The sequence below is a fragment of the Podarcis pityusensis genome (genome assembly GCF_964106645.2).
Source record: "Podarcis pityusensis genome assembly, chromosome: 4".
In the NCBI taxonomy this organism is placed as follows: domain Eukaryota; kingdom Metazoa; phylum Chordata; class Lepidosauria; order Squamata; family Lacertidae; genus Podarcis; species Podarcis pityusensis.
The window spans coordinates 1,160,594-1,177,702 of record NC_138027.1 but is presented as its reverse complement, the minus strand read 5'-3'; the positions used below and the strand labels follow the sequence as shown (position 1 = coordinate 1,177,702).

General features: G+C 54.4%; 3 protein-coding genes across 3 annotated transcripts; all 3 read left to right on the top strand.

The window, feature by feature from the left end:
• Positions 1-385: 385 nt before the first annotated feature.
• Positions 386-3,404, top strand: LOC308475386 (cystatin-A-like). Its single transcript, XM_081002509.1, has 3 exons — positions 386-546; positions 1,927-2,028; positions 3,224-3,404. Exons 1-3 carry the CDS (start codon positions 478-480, stop codon positions 3,341-3,343), a joined length of 291 nt encoding a protein of 96 aa, XP_080858635.1. The 5' UTR covers positions 386-477; the 3' UTR covers positions 3,344-3,404.
• Positions 3,405-5,458: 2,054 nt separating this feature from the next.
• Positions 5,459-7,876, top strand: LOC308476310 (olfactory receptor 52D1-like; the record flags this gene model as incomplete). Its single annotated transcript, XM_081003850.1, has 2 exons — positions 5,459-5,462; positions 6,939-7,876. The coding sequence occupies 2 exons, from the start codon at positions 5,459-5,461 to the stop codon at positions 7,874-7,876; spliced, it is 942 nt and encodes a 313-aa protein (XP_080859976.1).
• Positions 7,877-10,241: 2,365 nt separating this feature from the next.
• LOC308476384 (hemoglobin subunit beta-1-like) lies at positions 10,242-12,165 on the top strand. The gene is made up of 3 exons (XM_081003925.1): positions 10,242-10,401; positions 10,769-10,991; positions 11,912-12,165. The coding sequence occupies exons 1-3, from the start codon at positions 10,310-10,312 to the stop codon at positions 12,038-12,040; spliced, it is 444 nt and encodes a 147-aa protein (XP_080860051.1). The 5' UTR covers positions 10,242-10,309; the 3' UTR covers positions 12,041-12,165.
• The last annotated feature ends 4,944 nt before the right edge of the window (positions 12,166-17,109 follow it).

The following is a 17,109-nucleotide window of genomic DNA, read 5'->3' as shown; positions in this document are numbered from 1 at the left end:
GTTAGGTCCAGTTGAAGGCGACTATGGGGTTGCGGCACTCATCTCGCTTTCAGGCTAAGGGAGCTGGTGTTTGTCCATAGACAGTTTTCTGGGTCATGTGGTCAGCAGGACTAAACTGCTCCTGGCGCACAGAGGACTGTGATGCCCCTTCTTCCCCAGGGAATGCGACCGCTGAGGTCTGCTATGGCCTCACAAGGGGTTGCGATGGAATTTGGGAGCAGGCAGCCAGGCAGCCCCCTTCTCCTTGCCAGCAGCAGTTCCCTCCTCTGTCAGAGACGAGATGTGTCTCCTCATGCCAGAGTTTGATGAGCAATGCTCCTCCCCACATGACGCCAGCCTTGGCCGTCAGCCACCTCTGCACCTGATGTTGCCCAAGAAGAGGTGGGGGCTGCCTGAGAATAAAAGGTGCGTTCCCCGTTCCTCCCTCGTTCGGCTCTCTTGCTTCAGACCTGCTGCACATCTTCCTTCAGAGCCACCATGATGAGTCTTGGAGGATTATCCCCCACCGAACCGGCCACTCCTGAGATTCAGGCAATCGCTGACCAGGTGAGCTGCCCTCTCCCCACAGATTCCTCTCCCCCTCCACCACCACCAGGCAGAGAGGGGCTCTGGGGCTCTGCCTCTTCTGGAGACAGAATAGAGGTGGGGAAGTCTGGCTTCCAGCCTCATTGCGCTAAGAGGCTTTTCTTGACTCACTGTGGAAAATGACTGCCATGTTGAGGCCTGTTTCTCAAGGATTCCCAAATGTCAACGCTAGCTGCACATGTGAAAAGGATCTAGGGGTCTCTGTGGACCACAAGCTCATCATGAGTCCACAGCGTGACGCAGCAGCAAAAAAGGCTAATCCTATTCTAGGCTGCGTCTACAGAAGTCTAGTGTCCAGATCAAGGGAAGTCATAGTCCCACTCTATCCTGCCTTGGTCAGACCACACCTAGAATATTGTGTCCAGTTCTGGGCACCACAATTCAAGAAGGATGTTGAGAAGCTGGATCATGTGCAGAGGAGGGCGACCAAGATGATCAAGGGTCTGGAAACCAAGCCTTATGAGGAGCGGTCGAAGGAGCTGAGTACGTTTAGCTTGGAAAAGAGGAGACTGAGAGAAGATATGGTAGCCATCTTCAAATATCTTACGGGCTGTCACATGCAAGAGGGAGCAAGCTTGTTTTCGCCTGCTTTAGGGGTTAGGACATAGGTAGGCAAACTAAGGCCTGGGGGCCGGATCTGGCCCAATCGCCTTCTAAATCTGGCCCGCGGACAGTCTGGGAATCAGCGTGTTTTTACATGAGTAGAATGTGTCCTTGTATTTAAAATGCACCTCTGGGTTATTTGTGGGGCATAGGAATTAGTTCATTTTTCTTCTTCAGAATATAGTCTGGCCCCCCAGAACGTCTGAGGGGTAGTGGACCGGCCCCCTGCTGAAAAAGTTTGCTGACCCCTGGGATAGGACTTGAACCAATGGCTTCAAGTCACCAGAAAAGAGATTTTGGTTTTCTGACAGTAAGAGATGTTTGATGGCGGACCAGTCTCCCTGGGGAGATGGTGGACTCTCCTTCCCTGGAGTTCTTTAAGCAGAGGTTGGGTGGCCCTCTGTCCCGGATGCTTTAGCTGAGATTCCTGCATTGTGGGGGTTGGACTAGATGCCCCTTGGGGGCCCCTTTCCAACTCTACAAGTCGATGATTCTATGAAAGGCTTTGGGGGCCTTGTGCTCTCCAAGTGTACAACTCCAACCAGCTCCCGGCCAGGATGGCCAAAGCACTAGGAGGGCATCCAATGGGGAGGGGCTGGTGCCAAAAGCTTTCCCCCCTTGCCTGTCCCCAGCAGCTTCTTCGGCCCCCATGAGTGAGCCAAGCCTCTCTCCTCCCACCCTTGGGGCCCTTTCAGCTCCCTGCTGCCACAACCATCAGCCTTTGCCTTCTTCCCGCAGGTGAAATGTCAGCTGGAAGCAAAAGTGAACCAGGCATTCAACCTCTTTGAGGTTACTGAGTTCAGGACTCAGGTAGTGGCTGGCACCAACTACTTCCTCAAGGTCAGTGGCCCTTTCCTGGCTGGTTTATTTATTGCATCTCTATATCAGCTTTTCCTCCAAGGACCTCCGGGGGGCAGGCATGGATCTCATCCTGCTAAGAGACACCAGGCCGTTTTGAGACATTCTCCAAGGAGAATCTGAGTATGGTAAATCTTAGGAATAAATTTCTGAGGGCAAGAGACGTCTGACAGTAAGGGACTCCCATGGAAAGTGATGGCCTCGCCTTCCCTGGAGGTTTTTAAACAGATGTCGGATGGATAGACAACCCAGCACAACACAACATTTTTATTAAGTCTCCAACAATATTTCAAAGCATTTATCATCATATACACAGCGGGTGGCGCTGTGGGTTAAACCACAGAGCCTAGGACTTGCCGATCAGAAGGTCAGTGGTTCAAATCCCCATGACGGGGTGAGCTCCCGTTGCTCGGTCCCTGCTCCTGCCAACCTAGCATTTCGAAAGCACGGCAAAGTGCAAGTAGATCAATAGGTACCGCTCCAGTGGGAAGGTAAACGGTGTTTCTGTGTGCTGCTCTGGTTCACCAGAAGTGGCTTAGTCCTGCTGGCCACACGACCCGGAAGCTGTACGCCGGCTCCCTCGGCCAATAAAGCGAGATGAGCGCTGCAACCCCAGAGTCGGCCACGACTGGACCTAATGGCCAGGGGGCCCTTGACCTTTACCATGTTTCTTTTTTACTTTCCAACCCTCCTTGCCTGATGTTTGTTTTTCACTCATTTTTATTAGCTGTTTTATAACACAAATATTTTTATCATCTAAACCTCACTGCCGTTCAATCTTTCGTTCAGCCACTGCTCATATTTCAAATCCTGCCCATGACTTCATAACTGGGTGATAATTTGAGAGGTAATCCACCAGCTTTTCCCATTCCTCCTTAAACGCTTTGTCATTACATCCTCTTAATTTGGCACTTTATTATTTTTATTTATTGGATTTATATCCTGCCCCATACCCAGAGGTCTCAGAGCGGTTCACGGAGCAAAATCTCACCATTTCAGAATATTCCATCTGTTTCACAAGCCGTTTCTCCTTCGTTGGTTGTCCCTTCTCTTTCCACTTCTGTACATACAAAGTTCTAGCTGCTGTTGTCGTGCACATAAATAGAGGAACCATCGGTCAGCCGGTCTCTGCTGGTGACACCCTTTCTGTCTTCTTCCCTCCTCCTCCTCCTCACAGGTCCGGTATGCGGAGGACAAATACGCCCACCTTCGTGTGTTCGAGAACCTTTCAGGCAATCTCACGCTCCACGGTTATGAGCTGAACCACACCAGGACGGACCCCATCACCTACTTCTAGCAGCAGCGGAGAGCTCAAGAGCTCAGGAGATCTTTCAATAAAGAGGAGGTCTTGGAAAGAGTCTCTGCCTTTGAGAAGTTGTGCAAGGGGAGGGAGAGGGAATGAGCTGTAGGGTGAGAGGAAGGCCCCCAGAAGCCCCTGGAAGGGGAAGGGAGAGAGAGAAAGGTGGCATTTATGGGGAGGAAGCGGGTGCAGCAAGGAACAGCTGTAATGGAGGTCGCCTTCGATGCCACCCCTTCCATGAATGCCAGTCTAGGGAGGGCAGCGGTGAGAGAGGCTCTCTGGGAGGCCTCCCTTTGGGGGGGCAAGAGGTGCGATGTGAGGGGCTTGGTCTTGGATAGAGTGTCATCAGGGGCACATTTGATTTCCAAAGAGGAAAGCTGGTGAGAAGGAAGTTGGAAAGTCAAAACCTAGAGGGACAAATCACTCTGAAACTCTTAAAAATGTAATATGAGAAGCAAACTGGAACACAGAATGTGGCCATAAAAAAGTGCAAGCAGACGGGAAAGGATGCTAAAAAGGACTCTGAGGAACACATGGCCGAAAACATAAAGACCAACAACACAAAGTTCCTTGAAAATAGTAGTAGCAGGAAGCCATCGAGGGAGGCGGCTGGGGCCACCCGTTCCTTTTGCATAGACAGCGAATGCCACCCCCCTCAGAAGCTCCTGGCACCAGAGGCTGAGGTCTCCTCCACGGAGCTATCAGGAGGGGCCGCCTTTATCAGCTGCCTGCCAGGAGGCGCCTCCTGCCTGATATCCCCCAAATCTCCCACAAACAGGTCTCCTCAGAAGCACCCGGGGCTGCTCCACTCCCACACCCTCCTGCTGCACCCACAGCCCCAGGAGAAGTCCTCCTCCAGGTCCTCCAGGGGCCCGTCAGCCGGGTGCCAGGACTTGGGAAGAGTGGCCTCCACCCCACCTGGACCTGCCCCACAGGGCTGGCCCAAAACAGTCTGGAGAGCCACATGGGGCGGCCTGGGGGCCCTCATGCGCTCCTCAAGCCGGACCTGCCCCGTCCTAAAGAGTCCAGACAACCTCTCTCAAAACAAAATTTAAAAATTCCTTCCAGTAGCACCTTAGAGACCATCACTGGAAGATGCTACTGGAAGGAATTTTTCGACTACCTTACCTGTAACCTCTCTCTCTTTCTCAACGTAAGAAGAGCAGGCTGGGTCAGGCCAAAGGGGGCCCATCGAGTCCAGCCTCCTGTTCTCCCCAAGGGGAAGCACAAACGCAGGATCCGGGCCCCAGAGCAAGTCTCTCCTCCTGCAATTCCAGCACCTGGCATTCAGAAGCTTCGCTGCCTCTGACTGTGGAGGCAGAGAAGAGTTTGGATTTGATATCCCGCTTTATCACTACCCTAAGGAGTCTCAAAGCGGCTAACATTCTCCTTTCCCTTCCTCCCCCACAACAAACCCTCTGTGAGGTGAGTGGGGCTGAGAGACTTCAGAGAAGTGTGACTGGCCCAAGGTCACCCAGCAGCTGCATGTGGAGGAGCGGGGAAGCGAACCCGGTTCACCAGCTTACAAGTCCACCGCTCTTAACCACTACACCTCACTGGCCCTGGTGGCTTCTGGGAACATGGCCAGAGATGCCCCCCCAGGCCCTGGGGGCAACAGCAGGGCTCCCCCACCTTGGGACCCCCCCCCCAAGTCCAGTTCAGTTGCTGCACAAGTCCGGGAAACTCCTGTCTCAACCAGCCTCCCTTTTTCAAGCATCTGCCGGCCACTTGCCCTCAGTGGACCTCGGAGATCTTGGGTGCCAAGGAGGATGAAGGCTGGTGTCTGTGGGGAGAGGCAGCAGAGGGCTCTGCCCAGGGGGGCCCGGGGGGGGCCTCCGTGGGGCCTGGTCAGAGAGGACCAGCTGGATGCTCAGGGGCCCAGAAGTCTCTGGGTGGCCCAGGGGAGGGGAGACTCTCCTGAGCCCCCCCTGGCAGAAAAGAGGAAGGAGGGAGAGAAGGTGGAACTGTGCGGCTTATATACCTCAGCCAACGAGTCTGATCTGCTGGGTCTTCTCTGCAAAGTGTGTGGGGTTTGGAGAAGGGGCCGAGATCTCATGCCAGAAATCCCTGCAGCCCCTGCCCTGATCCTGTGAGCCGGGGCAGCGCAGTGCCATGAGTGAGTGGGCCTGGGGGGGCATCGTGACCCCTTTGGTGGGGGTCGGGGAGCCAATGGGTGGGCGGTGGGGATGCTTTGAGTGGGGAAATGGTTGTCATGGCAAGGAGGGAACCCCTGCTTTGCCCACACTCACAGAGAGCCAAGGAGAAAAGGAGGGGTTCTTCCTTCCCCACCCACCTTCCCACTTGCCAGTTTCCCCAGGCGGAAGGGCAGGGAGGGCACCCAACGCCAAGGACTCTGGAGGGTGTTTTCCTTAGGCTCAATGAGGCGGGGGAGACATCGCATTCAAGCCTCTTCCTGTCAAGGGGGGGGGGCAGAGAGCCAGTGCTAAAGACGGGCACAAATGCCAGTTTTGGTCCTCTCAGTTCCTCAGGTTTCCAACTTTAAATTCAGCTTCCTGCATTTCTGCCACAATTTGCAGTGTTAGTCTTTAAAATCCGCAGGAAAATTTGCCATCAGTTCTATGCGAATTTCCCCTGACGTACTTGTTGTTGTTGTTTAGTCGTTTAGTCATGTCCGCCTCTTCGTGACCCCCTGGACCAGAGAACGCCAGGCACTCCTGTCTTCCACTGCCTCCCGCAGTTTGGTCAAACTCATGTTTGTAGCTTCGAGAACACTGTCCAACCATCGCGTCCTCTGTCGTCCCCTTCTCCTTGGGCCCTCCATCTTTCCCAACATCAGGGGCTTTTCCAGAGAGTCTTCTCTTCTCATGAGGTGGCCAAAGTCTTGGAGTCTCAGCTTCAGGATCTGTCCTTCCAGGGAGCACTCAGGGCTGCTTTCCTTCAGAATGAATACGTTTGATCTTCTTGCAGTCCATGGGACTCTCCAGAGTCTCCTCCAGCACCAGAATTCAAAAGCATCAATTCTTCGGCGATCAGCCTTCTTTATGGTCCAGCTCTCACTTCCATACATCACTACTGGGAAGACCATGGCTTTAACTATACGGACCTTTGTTGGCAAGGTGATGTCTCTGCTTTTTGAGATGCTGTCTCAGTTGACGCACACATTTCTGCAAAGCCATTTTCCACAATACAATACATTTTTAATCTTGCTTTTTAATATGTGCAGTGGCTTTACCTTGCTATGGTAGCTTCACAGCAGAGTCTGGCTCTCCCAAAAAGTGGCAGGTGCAAAGGGGATTTTCCTGCCACTGCAAGGCCATGGAGGAGTCAAGGAATGGTGGGATTGGGTGGGACCCCAAGCGTTCATCTAGTCTGACCCCCCTGGGATGCAGGAATCTCAAGCATCCCTCACAGGGGGCCAGCCAAGTCCTCCTTACCCAGCCACACCCGCCCCCTGGGTATGCCTGAAGGGATGGGAGGGAGAGGCAGGATCCGTGCAGCGTTTCTCCTGACGCCTGCCTGTCTTTTGTCTGTGCCCCCCTCCAGGCTGCAGAGAGCGGTGCCACCCCCTGAGCCTCCCCAGAGCCCTCCCTCCAGCAGCAGCTGACTCAGCGGCCCTCAACCTCTCCCTCAGCCCTCCTCTGCCTCCTTCCTCCTGCGGGCATCCCAGGCCTGGAGCGGCTCCACGGCTGGCTTTCCATCCCCTTCTGCGCCATGTTCTCCGTTGCCCTCCTGGGCAACTCGGCCGTCGTCCTGGTGGTGGCGAAGGAGCAGGCGCTCCACCAGCCCATGTACATCTTCCTGGCCATGCTGGCCCTCAACGACGTGGCTCTCTGCCTGGTCATCGTCCCCAAGGCGCTGGCCATCTTCTGGTGGCGAGCGGAGGAGATCTCCTTCCAGGGCTGCCTGGCCCAGATGTTCTTTGTCCATGTCTTCTTCCTCTCCGAGTCGGCCATCTTGCTCGCTATGGCCTTCGACCGCTTCGTGGCCATCTGCCGGCCACTGCGGTACATGGCCATCCTCACTGGCACCACCCTGGCCAGGATCGGGGCCAGCCTGGTGGCCAGGAGCGTCTGTGCGGTGGTCCTGGGGGTCTTCCTCCTCCGCAGGCTGCCCTACTGCCGCACCAACGTGATCCGCCACACCTACTGCGAGAACATGGGCAACGCCAAGCTGGCCTGCGCAGACGTCACACTCAACAGCGCCTACGGCTTGGCGGCCGCCTTCCTGACCACCAGCCTGGACGCCATCCTCGTGGTGGTCTCTTATGTCCTCATCCTGCGGGCCGTCCTGAGGCTGCCGTCCAGAGACGCCCGCCTCAAGGCCTTGGGCACCTGCGGGTCCCATGTGGGCGTCCTGGCGGTCTTCTACAGCCTGGCTTTCTTCTCCTTCTTCACCCACCGCTTTGGCCACAGCGTCCCCTGCCACGTCCACATCCTCCTGGCCAACCTCTACCTCCTGGTGCCCCCCACCCTCAACCCCATCGTCTACGGGGTGAAGACCAAGGAGATCCGGGGGCATGTCCTTGGCCTGCTGAGACGGAAGGGCAGCGCCCCCCAGTTTGGGGTCTGAGGGACAGACGCCTCGGCCTCTGGGCACCAGGTGGCAGAGCCCTTTTGCTGCCCGAGGCTGAGGACAAGATGGTGCCCAACATCCGACTGGAGCGGTAACTGGTTCTCACCTGAGTGCTGGAGATGGGGCAGAGTTCTCCTCTGACCCCAAAAGCAGCCAGCTGGCTATGGGGCTGCAGGGCAGACCAGGGGGCACACATTTCTAGGGGGAGGTGGGAGGATTGGGGTGTTGGCAGAGGATTCTCGCCACCTGAGTCTTTTCCCTTCCTTGAAAACTCAGCTGCCAATATCCGAATGCCACCCTACACATCTGTGGAGCAGCAGCTGGAAGATTGTGCCCAGTTCTGGTTGCCTCACATGAAAGCGGACATTGCAGAGTTGGAGAAGGTTTAGGAAAGGACACCCCAAATGATCCAGGGGAGGGGGCAGCTGCCCTGTGGGGAAAGGCTGGCGTTTGGGGGCCTTTTTAGTTTAGAGAAAAGGGGAGAGTAAAAGGCGAAACGACAGAGGTTTATAAACCGACGCCTGGCCTGGAGAAAGTGGAAGAGAGAAGCTTTCCTCCCTCTCTCCTAACACTAGAACTTCTGACATGTCAGGAAGAGATTCAGCACTGATTACAAAGTCCTTCTTCATGCAGCACGGAGTTAATCTGTGGAACTCCCTGCCACAGGAGGCAGAGATGGCCACCAACTTGGACGGCTCTGAAAGAAGATCGGACAATTTCGTGGAGGAAGAGGGGGCTGCCAATGGCTGCTGCCAGGAGGGCTCTGCTGTGGCTCCGCAGTCGGTTGGGGGCAAAGATCCTTCTGAGGAGGGGGGAAAGGGCCTCTTGGGCTCAGGTTCTGGGGGCTGGTTTCCCTTGGGAGAATTCTGGCCCATCCTGTGGCCAATGTGGGCATGCTGGCCACCTCAGAAGGGCCTCATCCTGTCTGGCACCCTCTTCCCTGCAGGGGCCAACTGGACACCTCTTCTGCAGCCCTCTCCCCACCCAGGTTCCCCAGGGAAGGAGACAGGTAGACTGCCTCTGCAGCTGGAGGCATTGCGCGGCCACAGAGACAAATGTGGCAAGTTACTTTAAACTCTTGTTTATTATTATTATTAGTAGTAGTAGTAGTAGTTGGTGGCTCCCAACAGAATATTAAGTATAATAAAGCGATAAAACACCAAACATTCAAAACTTCCCTAAAGAGGGCTGCCTTCAGATGTCTTCTAAAAGTCGGACAGTTGTTTATTTCCTTGACATCTGGTGGGAGGGCGTTCCACAGGGCGGGGGCCACTACCGAGAAGGCGCTTTGAGCTTGCAGCCCCTCCGGGGACCTTGCCGGGAAGGGTGGGTCATAAATAAATACTCTCCCTGCACCAGCCTCTCCATGAAGCTCCAAGGGCTGCCCTTCACAGTCAATGAGAGAGACACGGCAGAGAGCCAACTGTGAACATTCACAGACCTTCTTCTCCAGCTCTGGAGTCTAGTCTCTCGGTGCTTGAAAGCCATCCACTCCCAGCTCTGTTTCCTTCCATGGAGCTGGCATGGCTGGCTTCAGGGGCTCTTCCCAGCCCAAGGAAGGCACATGGCAGAGAGCTAGCTCTTTCTTGCCCAATATAACACTCGCTAGGATGCAGCTGTTCCCAGGTCTGCGCTCTATGAGCAGCTGCAACAACAGGGGTGACTCTCCCTCCCTCCGTTTATGCTCCTCACAGTCAGAGACTGCGCCTGCACAGAAGCTCCCTCTGCCCTTCCCTCTTCAGTCCCCTCCTGGTTCTGGGAGACGGAGGTTCAGGAGAAGGTGGGGAAGCCCCTGGCCCTTTCCTGGCCTGCCTCATCTTCCTCTTCCTCCAGCTCTGAAGCATCCCCTGCCTCCGACGCTTGCCTCCCGACTGGCCCAGTTCCCCACAAATCACTGCCCCCCTCTTTCAAGCCAGACTCCAGCCCCTCTTCCCCCGGCGTCCTGCCAATCGTAGACACCCCCTTTTTGGAGGCTCATTGAGGGAAGCTCTGGGTTTGAGTCATCCCGGACATTTCCCTTGTGGCTCCCATTGCTCCTTCATCTGTGCAATGGGTCGAAATGCCACATGAGATCTGTGGGGTGTGTTTTGCCCCTGCAAAATGGCTCTCGGACTGTGAGCTTCCGGGGAGTCTCCTGGGCTGTGTGCTCAGTCCTGGTCCTGCTGCTTGCGAGGAGATGATAAAGAGAGCAGCTGGGGCCTGATGTCTTCTAGAGAGAAGCAGCTATCTGGGGCCTCCTGCTCGGCCCAGGGTGCCACACCCCACGGCCAGCCTCTTCCCCCCTCCTGCTCCTCAGCCCCACCAAGCTGGGCCCCAGAGGAGGAGGAGGAGCTTTGGCCCAGGGTATAAAAGGCTCCAGCCCTGGAAGGAGCTCCAGCTCAGCCCAGAAGGTTTTCTCCAGCAGCCGAGAGAAGCTCACAGCCAGCCATCATGGTGCACTGGACCGCCGAAGAGAAGCAGCTCATCAGCAATTGCTGGAGCAAAGTGGACGTGGCCGCCATGGGTGGGGATACCCTTGCCTGGTAAGGCCAGGGGTGGTTGCCTCTCTGGGCAGGCTGGGCAGGCTCTCCTCTTTCCACCTGGAGAATGACCATCCATGCCTCTCCCGGTGTGGTGTAGTGGTTAAGAGTGGTGGACTCGTAATCTGAGGAACCGGGTTCGCATCTCCGCTCCTCCACATGCAGCTGCTGGGTGACCTTGGGCCAGTCACACTTCTCTGAAGTCTCTCAGCCCCACTCACCTCACAGAGTGTTTGGGGGAGGAAGGGAAAGGAGAACGTTAGCCGCTGTGAGACTCCTTCGGGTAGTGATAAAGCGGGATCTCAAATCCAAACTCTTTCTCCTCCTCCTCCTCCTCCTCTTCTTCTTTCTCCTTCCTTCCTCTCTCCAGCTTGCTGATCGTCTTCCCCTGGACCCAGAGATTATTCATGCACTTTGGGGACCTCTCCAGCCCTGCCGCCATCTGTGCCAACCCCAAAGTCCAGCAGCACGGCCACAAGGTCCTGGCCTCCTTCGAAGAGGCCATCAAGAACCTGGACAAGATCAAGGAGACCTTTGCCAAGCTGAGCGAGCTTCACTGCGACAAGCTCCACGTGGACCCCGTCAACTTCGGGGTGAGCCTGCCTGCCCCCAAGGGCTGCCTGGGGGAGGGCGGGGGGATGGGTGCCTGAGGTCCCCTCTGCAGGGTCGCAATCCCCTGAGGGAATCTCACCCTCTGCTTAACAACCTCCAGTGAAGGAGAGTCTTCCAAGGGAGTCCGTAAAAGCTCCTAATATTCAGAAAGTTCCTCTTAATATCTAATGGGAATCTCCTTTCTTGTTGTTTAAATCCATTGGTTCGGATCCTGCCCTCTTGCGCACCAGAAAACAAATTCCAGCCTTCTCTTTTCTCATGCGTTTAACTTGTTTTGAACTTTGTGTGATTTTACCGTATTATTTTTATGTGATGCATTTTTTATGGAGCAGCGACATAAATCAATGAATTTTAACTAAACCCACATACCCAAGTAGGGGAGAGTTCCTGGCTATCTTTCACAATCCTCGTGGCGTCATCTCCTGGCGAGTCAGCGTGGGCTCCCCTCATCCGTGGGCACCTTCAGCCACGCCCTGAGCAAGCCAACCCCTTTACCTCGGAAAGAAGGGCAACTCGATGGACTCTCTTGCCTTCTGGCCCTTCAAATGGAGCCTGTGGGCCTTTGCCCTTCCTCCTTCTGACTTGTCCCTGGTCAAGCAAGGATCTGTCCGGCTAGGAGAGGCCGAGCCCAGGAGGTCCCTGGCAGGGGCCAGTTTGCTTCTTGGCACCAAACCTCTCCTGGCATGGCAATGCCAGCCTGGGACGGTGTGGGGTTCTGTCTGTTGCCTCCTGGACCAGCCTCCTTCCAGGGGACCCCAAACCCCTTCATCCATCCCAGCTGGCCTTTGGGCTTGACCCCACAGCCGCCAGCTGTGGCTGCATGGGGTGGGGGTTGTGGGGAGAGGGCGTTCCGCACACGGGCCCCCTGGCGGAAGGAGTCACCCCCTCTTTTCTCTTCCAGCTCCTGGGCGAGGTCCTCATCACCTTGCTGGCCGCGCGCTTTGGGAAGGAATTCACCCCTGCTTACCACCATGCCTTCCACAAGCTGGTCAAGGTGGTGGCTCATGCGCTGGCCCTCCGGTACCACTGAGACACCCCCAGGGAGAAGCGGCCGCCTCCTGCTGGTCTCGCCACCCACCCGGTGGGGTGGGGGACACCCCTTCCTGCCCCAATGTGACGCTTGCCCCTCTAATAAATCCTTCCTCTGCAATCTGACCTGGTTTCCTGTGTCTCTTTCTCTGGGACGGGGGGGGGGGGGACAGGCCTGGGGGGAAGACCCCTCCTGTTAGCTGGCTGGCAGGGGGCTAGGAAAGGGGGGGGGCTTCTCTATCCTCTGTCACTCAAGAGGAACCATTGAGCACCAGTGGGGGGGGGGGTTCAGGGTGCTGTGGCACTTGCAGAGTTGGAAGGGACCCAAAAAAATCATCTAGTCCCCTTCCCACCATTTCCTGGTCATTGCCCCTGGCCAGTTGTCCTCCTTGTTTTACCTCCTGGGGAGACTTGAGAGACTCGGTTGGAGATCCCAGCTCTGCCCCCCTGCTCTGCATTCAGCCCCTGCCAGTCACACACTTGATGCCTCCCCCCCTTATGAAAGACACCCTCTGCCACTTGGCCTGGTCTCTCTCTCTCCGCTCTGCCCGCTGCTCCTGGCCCACCAAGGTGTGGCAGCTGCCCCAAGTCTGCCCCCTTTGGCGTGGCTTCTTTGTTGCAGAGCAAACAAGCCTCAAAAGAGAGACCAGGTGGGATGGTGGTGGAGAGGGTGTGAGAGGGGGGGGATACGCCTCCTGTTAGCTGGTGGGGGTCTGGGAAAGTGGGGGGCTCTCTGTCACTCAAGAGGAACCATTGAGCACTGGTGGGGGTGGGTGGGGTTTCAGGGCACTGTGACACTTTTCCCTTGACACTCCTGGCAGGCTCCCTTCAATGCTCCAAGGTCCAACGTCCTTGTCTTCCTTCTTTCGCCTTCTGGGGAAACCAGGGGGGGCGCTGCCTGCTCTGGCTTCAGCCCCCTCCTGCTGGGGGGCACCCAACAAGGCACCCACCCAGCCCCTCGAGAGCGAGGACCTTCTGAGCTGAGGACTAGACAACGGCGTGGCACCAGAGCAAAGGATCATGCTCGGCCGTGCATTCTTGACAAGAGTGCATGCGCACACAGCAGCATCAGCCCTGTGACTCATGCGCACATTCTCCTTGCCAAGATAAGGCCAGGAAGCTTCATTTCCCCCTATCTGCAACTAACGGACCAATCAGAAGCTGTTCTGTTTGACAGCTGACCAATCAGGGCCCATTTCACCTTTAAATCTCCCTTATGGAACAGCAGCCCCTACAGGGGGGAAATGCAAATCGCAGGCTGCGCTGCAAAGGAGCTGGGCTGCTTCTGGAAAAAGGAAGGAAGTCTCCACTATGAGCCTCCAATGAATGGGAAAGACACGGAAATTCAACAGGAATCTGGTTAGTGCAAGTTTTTATCCAGTTCCAGTGGTAATAAGGTTGTTATCCAGAGGTACAGGGTGTTACAGGGAAATTAGACGGGAGAGTCTTGCCTCACCACGCAGCACATCACCAAAACCTCATTCGTTCAGGTTCAAGGCTCCATTCACAAAGTGCCTGTCTAATCAGAAACTGCAGGTCCCTGACAGCAGCCCCAAATGTCCGGAAAATTAAGAGCAACACATCTGCAAAGGCCTCTGCAAGGGAAGCTCAGCTCAGTTTGCAGAAGGAGCCCCTGACTCCCCCCTGAGCCCCAGGTCTCCAACAAAGGAAAACAAGGGAAGTGTCAGAACCAAATCTAGCAATTCGCTGATAAATGCATCTATGTACAAGCTCAATGGGAAAACTCTCACAAAACATCACTTGCTGCATCCATCTTCTCAGTTCCAATGGCATTTAGGACCCAGGGAAGTGAGGTATAAGGGGCGGGGTGAGAGAGCCCACCGTAATCCACAGATGTACAGTCAGTTCTGCAGGGCCTTCCAAATGAGTCATGATGGTGATATCCTGCCCCAAGAGTGTCAGGCAGATCACCATCTCAATCGCAATGCCTACCTGCCCCATAGCGGTACATTATGGTCTGCCCCGCAGAGGACCTTAAGGTCCATGAATAGTTTAGAGGTCCCGGGCCCTAAGGAAGTCAGACTATCCTCCCCCAGGGCCAGGGCCTTCTCAGTGGTGGCTCCGACCTGGTGGAATGCTCTGCCCCAGGAGACCAGGGCCCTGCAGGATTTAACCTTCTTCCACAGGGCCTGTAAGACAGAGCTATTCCGCCTGGCCTTTAATTTGAACTTAGCCTGATCTTTTATTCCCCTTCCTCTTCCTTTTCATGAAGATTCCCCGCTCTGGGATCCCACAGCTAATTCTCCCCTGATCTCCTCACTGGCCCAAATAGGACTAACTTAGCCAGCTAGCCCTGGTGATCATCTAATGTTTATTGGATGGATTTCCCCCCCTAAACTGATTTTTGAATTCTGAATTGATTGCTATTCACGTTTTATACTGTATTTTATGCTGGTTTTTGTTGCATCAATTAAGTGTTTAAAATTTGTTGTTAGCCGCCCTGAGCCCTGTTAGCCGTTTTCTGAACCGGAAAGGGCGGGGTATAAATAAAAATTCATTTATTATATTATCTACAAGACAAAGGGGTGTCCCTCAGGGACCCGGAAACTGTACATGTTTTCCTCTGTACTGTGATGGAGTATGTGTGAAAGACTGTATTTGATTGACAGGGGCCTGCCTGGATCTCAGGTTCTACCTGTGACCACACCTTTTCTGTGACATATCTATGGTGCCTTGATGACGCATCTTGAGATGTATTATGGGAAACACTGAAATGCGGATGAAACCGATTGTTCGGCGCTTCTGGCTGCCTTGTCTTTGTGGGAGCGGGAAGTCTTGTTGCAACAAGAAAGATCAGGCCTGCTGGCTGCTCTTTTTGCTTCTATCTCCTGGCTGAAGTCTCTTGCATGTGACCCCAAACCTGAGTCAAGGTCAGGCGATGTTGGGGGGCTCCAAGGACCCTCTTTTACAGTGGAAGGAGACGGGAGTCGTGGCATGAACAGAACGGGGAAGCCATAATCCCTATGTACACAGGATCCCCTCCTGACTGGCCGATTGGGCAAGATCCCACATGGCAAAGAGCCAGATAAGCCCATCACCCTCGCAATACATGTAGGGACCTCCAGCCCAGGTGGGAGTTCACCAGGTGCAGCAAGAATAGATTTTCCCAACTGATTCAAGGTAACAAAAGGGAAGGTAAAGACAGGCAGGAGAATAATCGCAGCCTTGAGGGACAGGACTCTGCCTGGGACTCAGATTTCTGCCTGACAATGCACCTCCTTCTCTGACATGTCTCTGACATCTTTTTTATGATGCTTCTTGAAATATGTTATGGGAAATTGTGGGAACTTATAAAAGCGGATGTAACCTTTTGTTCTGGGTTCTTCTTCTTTGCTTGCTCAGGAGTGGAAAATTAGTTGCAACAAATAAATGATCAGGTTTACCAGCCGCTGTTTAGATTCTTCAACTGGGCTGCAATCTCTTGCTTGAACCTGACCACTTTTGGACCCACAGGACCAGATCCTAACAAAGTTGGGGAAACCTTTTAAGAAAGGTACCTCAAGTTTTGAAACTTCCTTAACAGGCCCCTCGTGTGACGTCTCGCCCCCTAATAAAAGCCACCCTCTGCCGCCTCAGGCAACAATTCTTCCCTGCTGCTCCCTGGGGCAGCTAATAATAATAATAATAATAATAATAAATAATAAATAATAATAATAATTTATTTATACCCTGCCCATCTGACTGGGTTTCCACTCCAGGCGGCTTCCAGCAAAATATTAAAACACAGTAGTCCATCAAAGAGTAAAAGCTTCCCTGAACAGGGCTGCCTTCAGATGTCTTCTAAAAGTCTGGTAGTTGTTTTTCTCTTTGACATCTGGTGGGAGGGTGTTCCACAGGGCAGGTGCCACTACCGAGAAGGCCCTCTGCCTGGTTCCCTGTAACTTGCTTTCTCGCAGGGAGGGAACCGCCAGAAGGCCCTCGGTGCTGGACCTCAGTGTCTGGGCTGAACAATGGGGGAGGAGACGCTCCTTCAGGTCTACTGGGCCGTTGAGGACTTTAAAGGCCAGCACCAACACTTTGAATTGTGCCCGGAAACGTCCTGGGAGCCAATGTAGGTCTTTCAGGACTGGTGTTATGTGGTCTTGGCAGCCACTCCCAATCACCAGTCTAGCTGCCGCATTCTGGATTAGAAGTAAACCCAGCAGGGCTTACTTCTGAGGAGACATGCAGAGGCAGGTAGGCCCTCGGTGCTGCTGCCTGGACATGCAAAGCGTGACTCGTCCTCTGACAGTGAAGGAGCAGCTTGCCAGCAGTTAACTCCTTGCATACTGGAAGTCCTTCCCCTGGAATGGAAACTGGCCCTTTGCACAGAAACAGACAGGAGAAGCCCCAACTAAAGAGGAATGGCTTCGAAAGTTGATGGACTATGCGGAAATGGAGAGCAAAAATAAGAGATAAAAGAGGCAAAGTGTTCCTGGAAGAGTGGAGACTATTTGAAGAACTGATATGGTCAAATGGAAACATGCAAAGGGTTTGAATTATGAGCAGCAGAATGAAAACAAAGTGAAATAGAGGCTAATTGTATTAAAGTTTAGCGTATAAAAAGGGACACGGGTGGCGCTGTGGTCTAAACCACTGAGCCTAGGACTTGCCGATCAGAAGGTCGGCGGTTCGAATCCCTGCGACGGGGTGAGCTCCTGTTGCTCGGTCCCAGCTCCTGCCAACCTAGCAGTTCAAAAGCATGCCAGTGCAAGTAGATAAATAGGTACCGCTCCGGCAGGAAGGTAAGCGGTGTTTACGTGCGCTGCTCTGGTTTGCCAGAAGCGGCTTAGTCATGCTGGCCACATGACCCGGAAGCTGGACGCCGGCTCCCTCGGCCAAAAAAGCGAGATGAGCGCTGCAACCCCAGAGTCAGCCATGACTGGACCTAATGGTCAGGGGTCTCTTTACCTTAACCTTTATGACATATAAAGCAGTAAATATAAGGTGGGAATAAAAATATGGAAGTAAAGGCGGCAGTCCCCTCCTCCTCCATGAACTTGCCCAGGCTGCTTTAAAGCCATCCAGGTTGCTGACCACAGTTTTAACTATGCGCTCTGTGAAAGGTGG

What these genes read in the sequence shown, in the direction of transcription:
- LOC308475386 (XM_081002509.1), top strand. Translation starts at nt 478, where the DNA reads ATGATGAGTCTTGGAGGATTATCCCCCACCGAACCGGCCACTCCTGAG. An exon ending in TTCAGGCAATCGCTGACCAG is followed by an intron (nt 547 to 1,926) that starts GTGAGCTGCCCT and finishes TTCTTCCCGCAG; the next exon opens with GTGAAATGTCAGCTGGAAGC. An exon ending in GCACCAACTACTTCCTCAAG is followed by an intron (nt 2,029 to 3,223) that starts GTCAGTGGCCCT and finishes TCCTCCTCACAG; the next exon opens with GTCCGGTATGCGGAGGACAA.
- LOC308476384 (XM_081003925.1), top strand. Translation starts at nt 10,310, where the DNA reads ATGGTGCACTGGACCGCCGAAGAGAAGCAGCTCATCAGCAATTGCTGG. An exon ending in GGTGGGGATACCCTTGCCTG is followed by an intron (nt 10,402 to 10,768) that starts GTAAGGCCAGGG and finishes TCCTCTCTCCAG; the next exon opens with CTTGCTGATCGTCTTCCCCT. An exon ending in TGGACCCCGTCAACTTCGGG is followed by an intron (nt 10,992 to 11,911) that starts GTGAGCCTGCCT and finishes TTTCTCTTCCAG; the next exon opens with CTCCTGGGCGAGGTCCTCAT.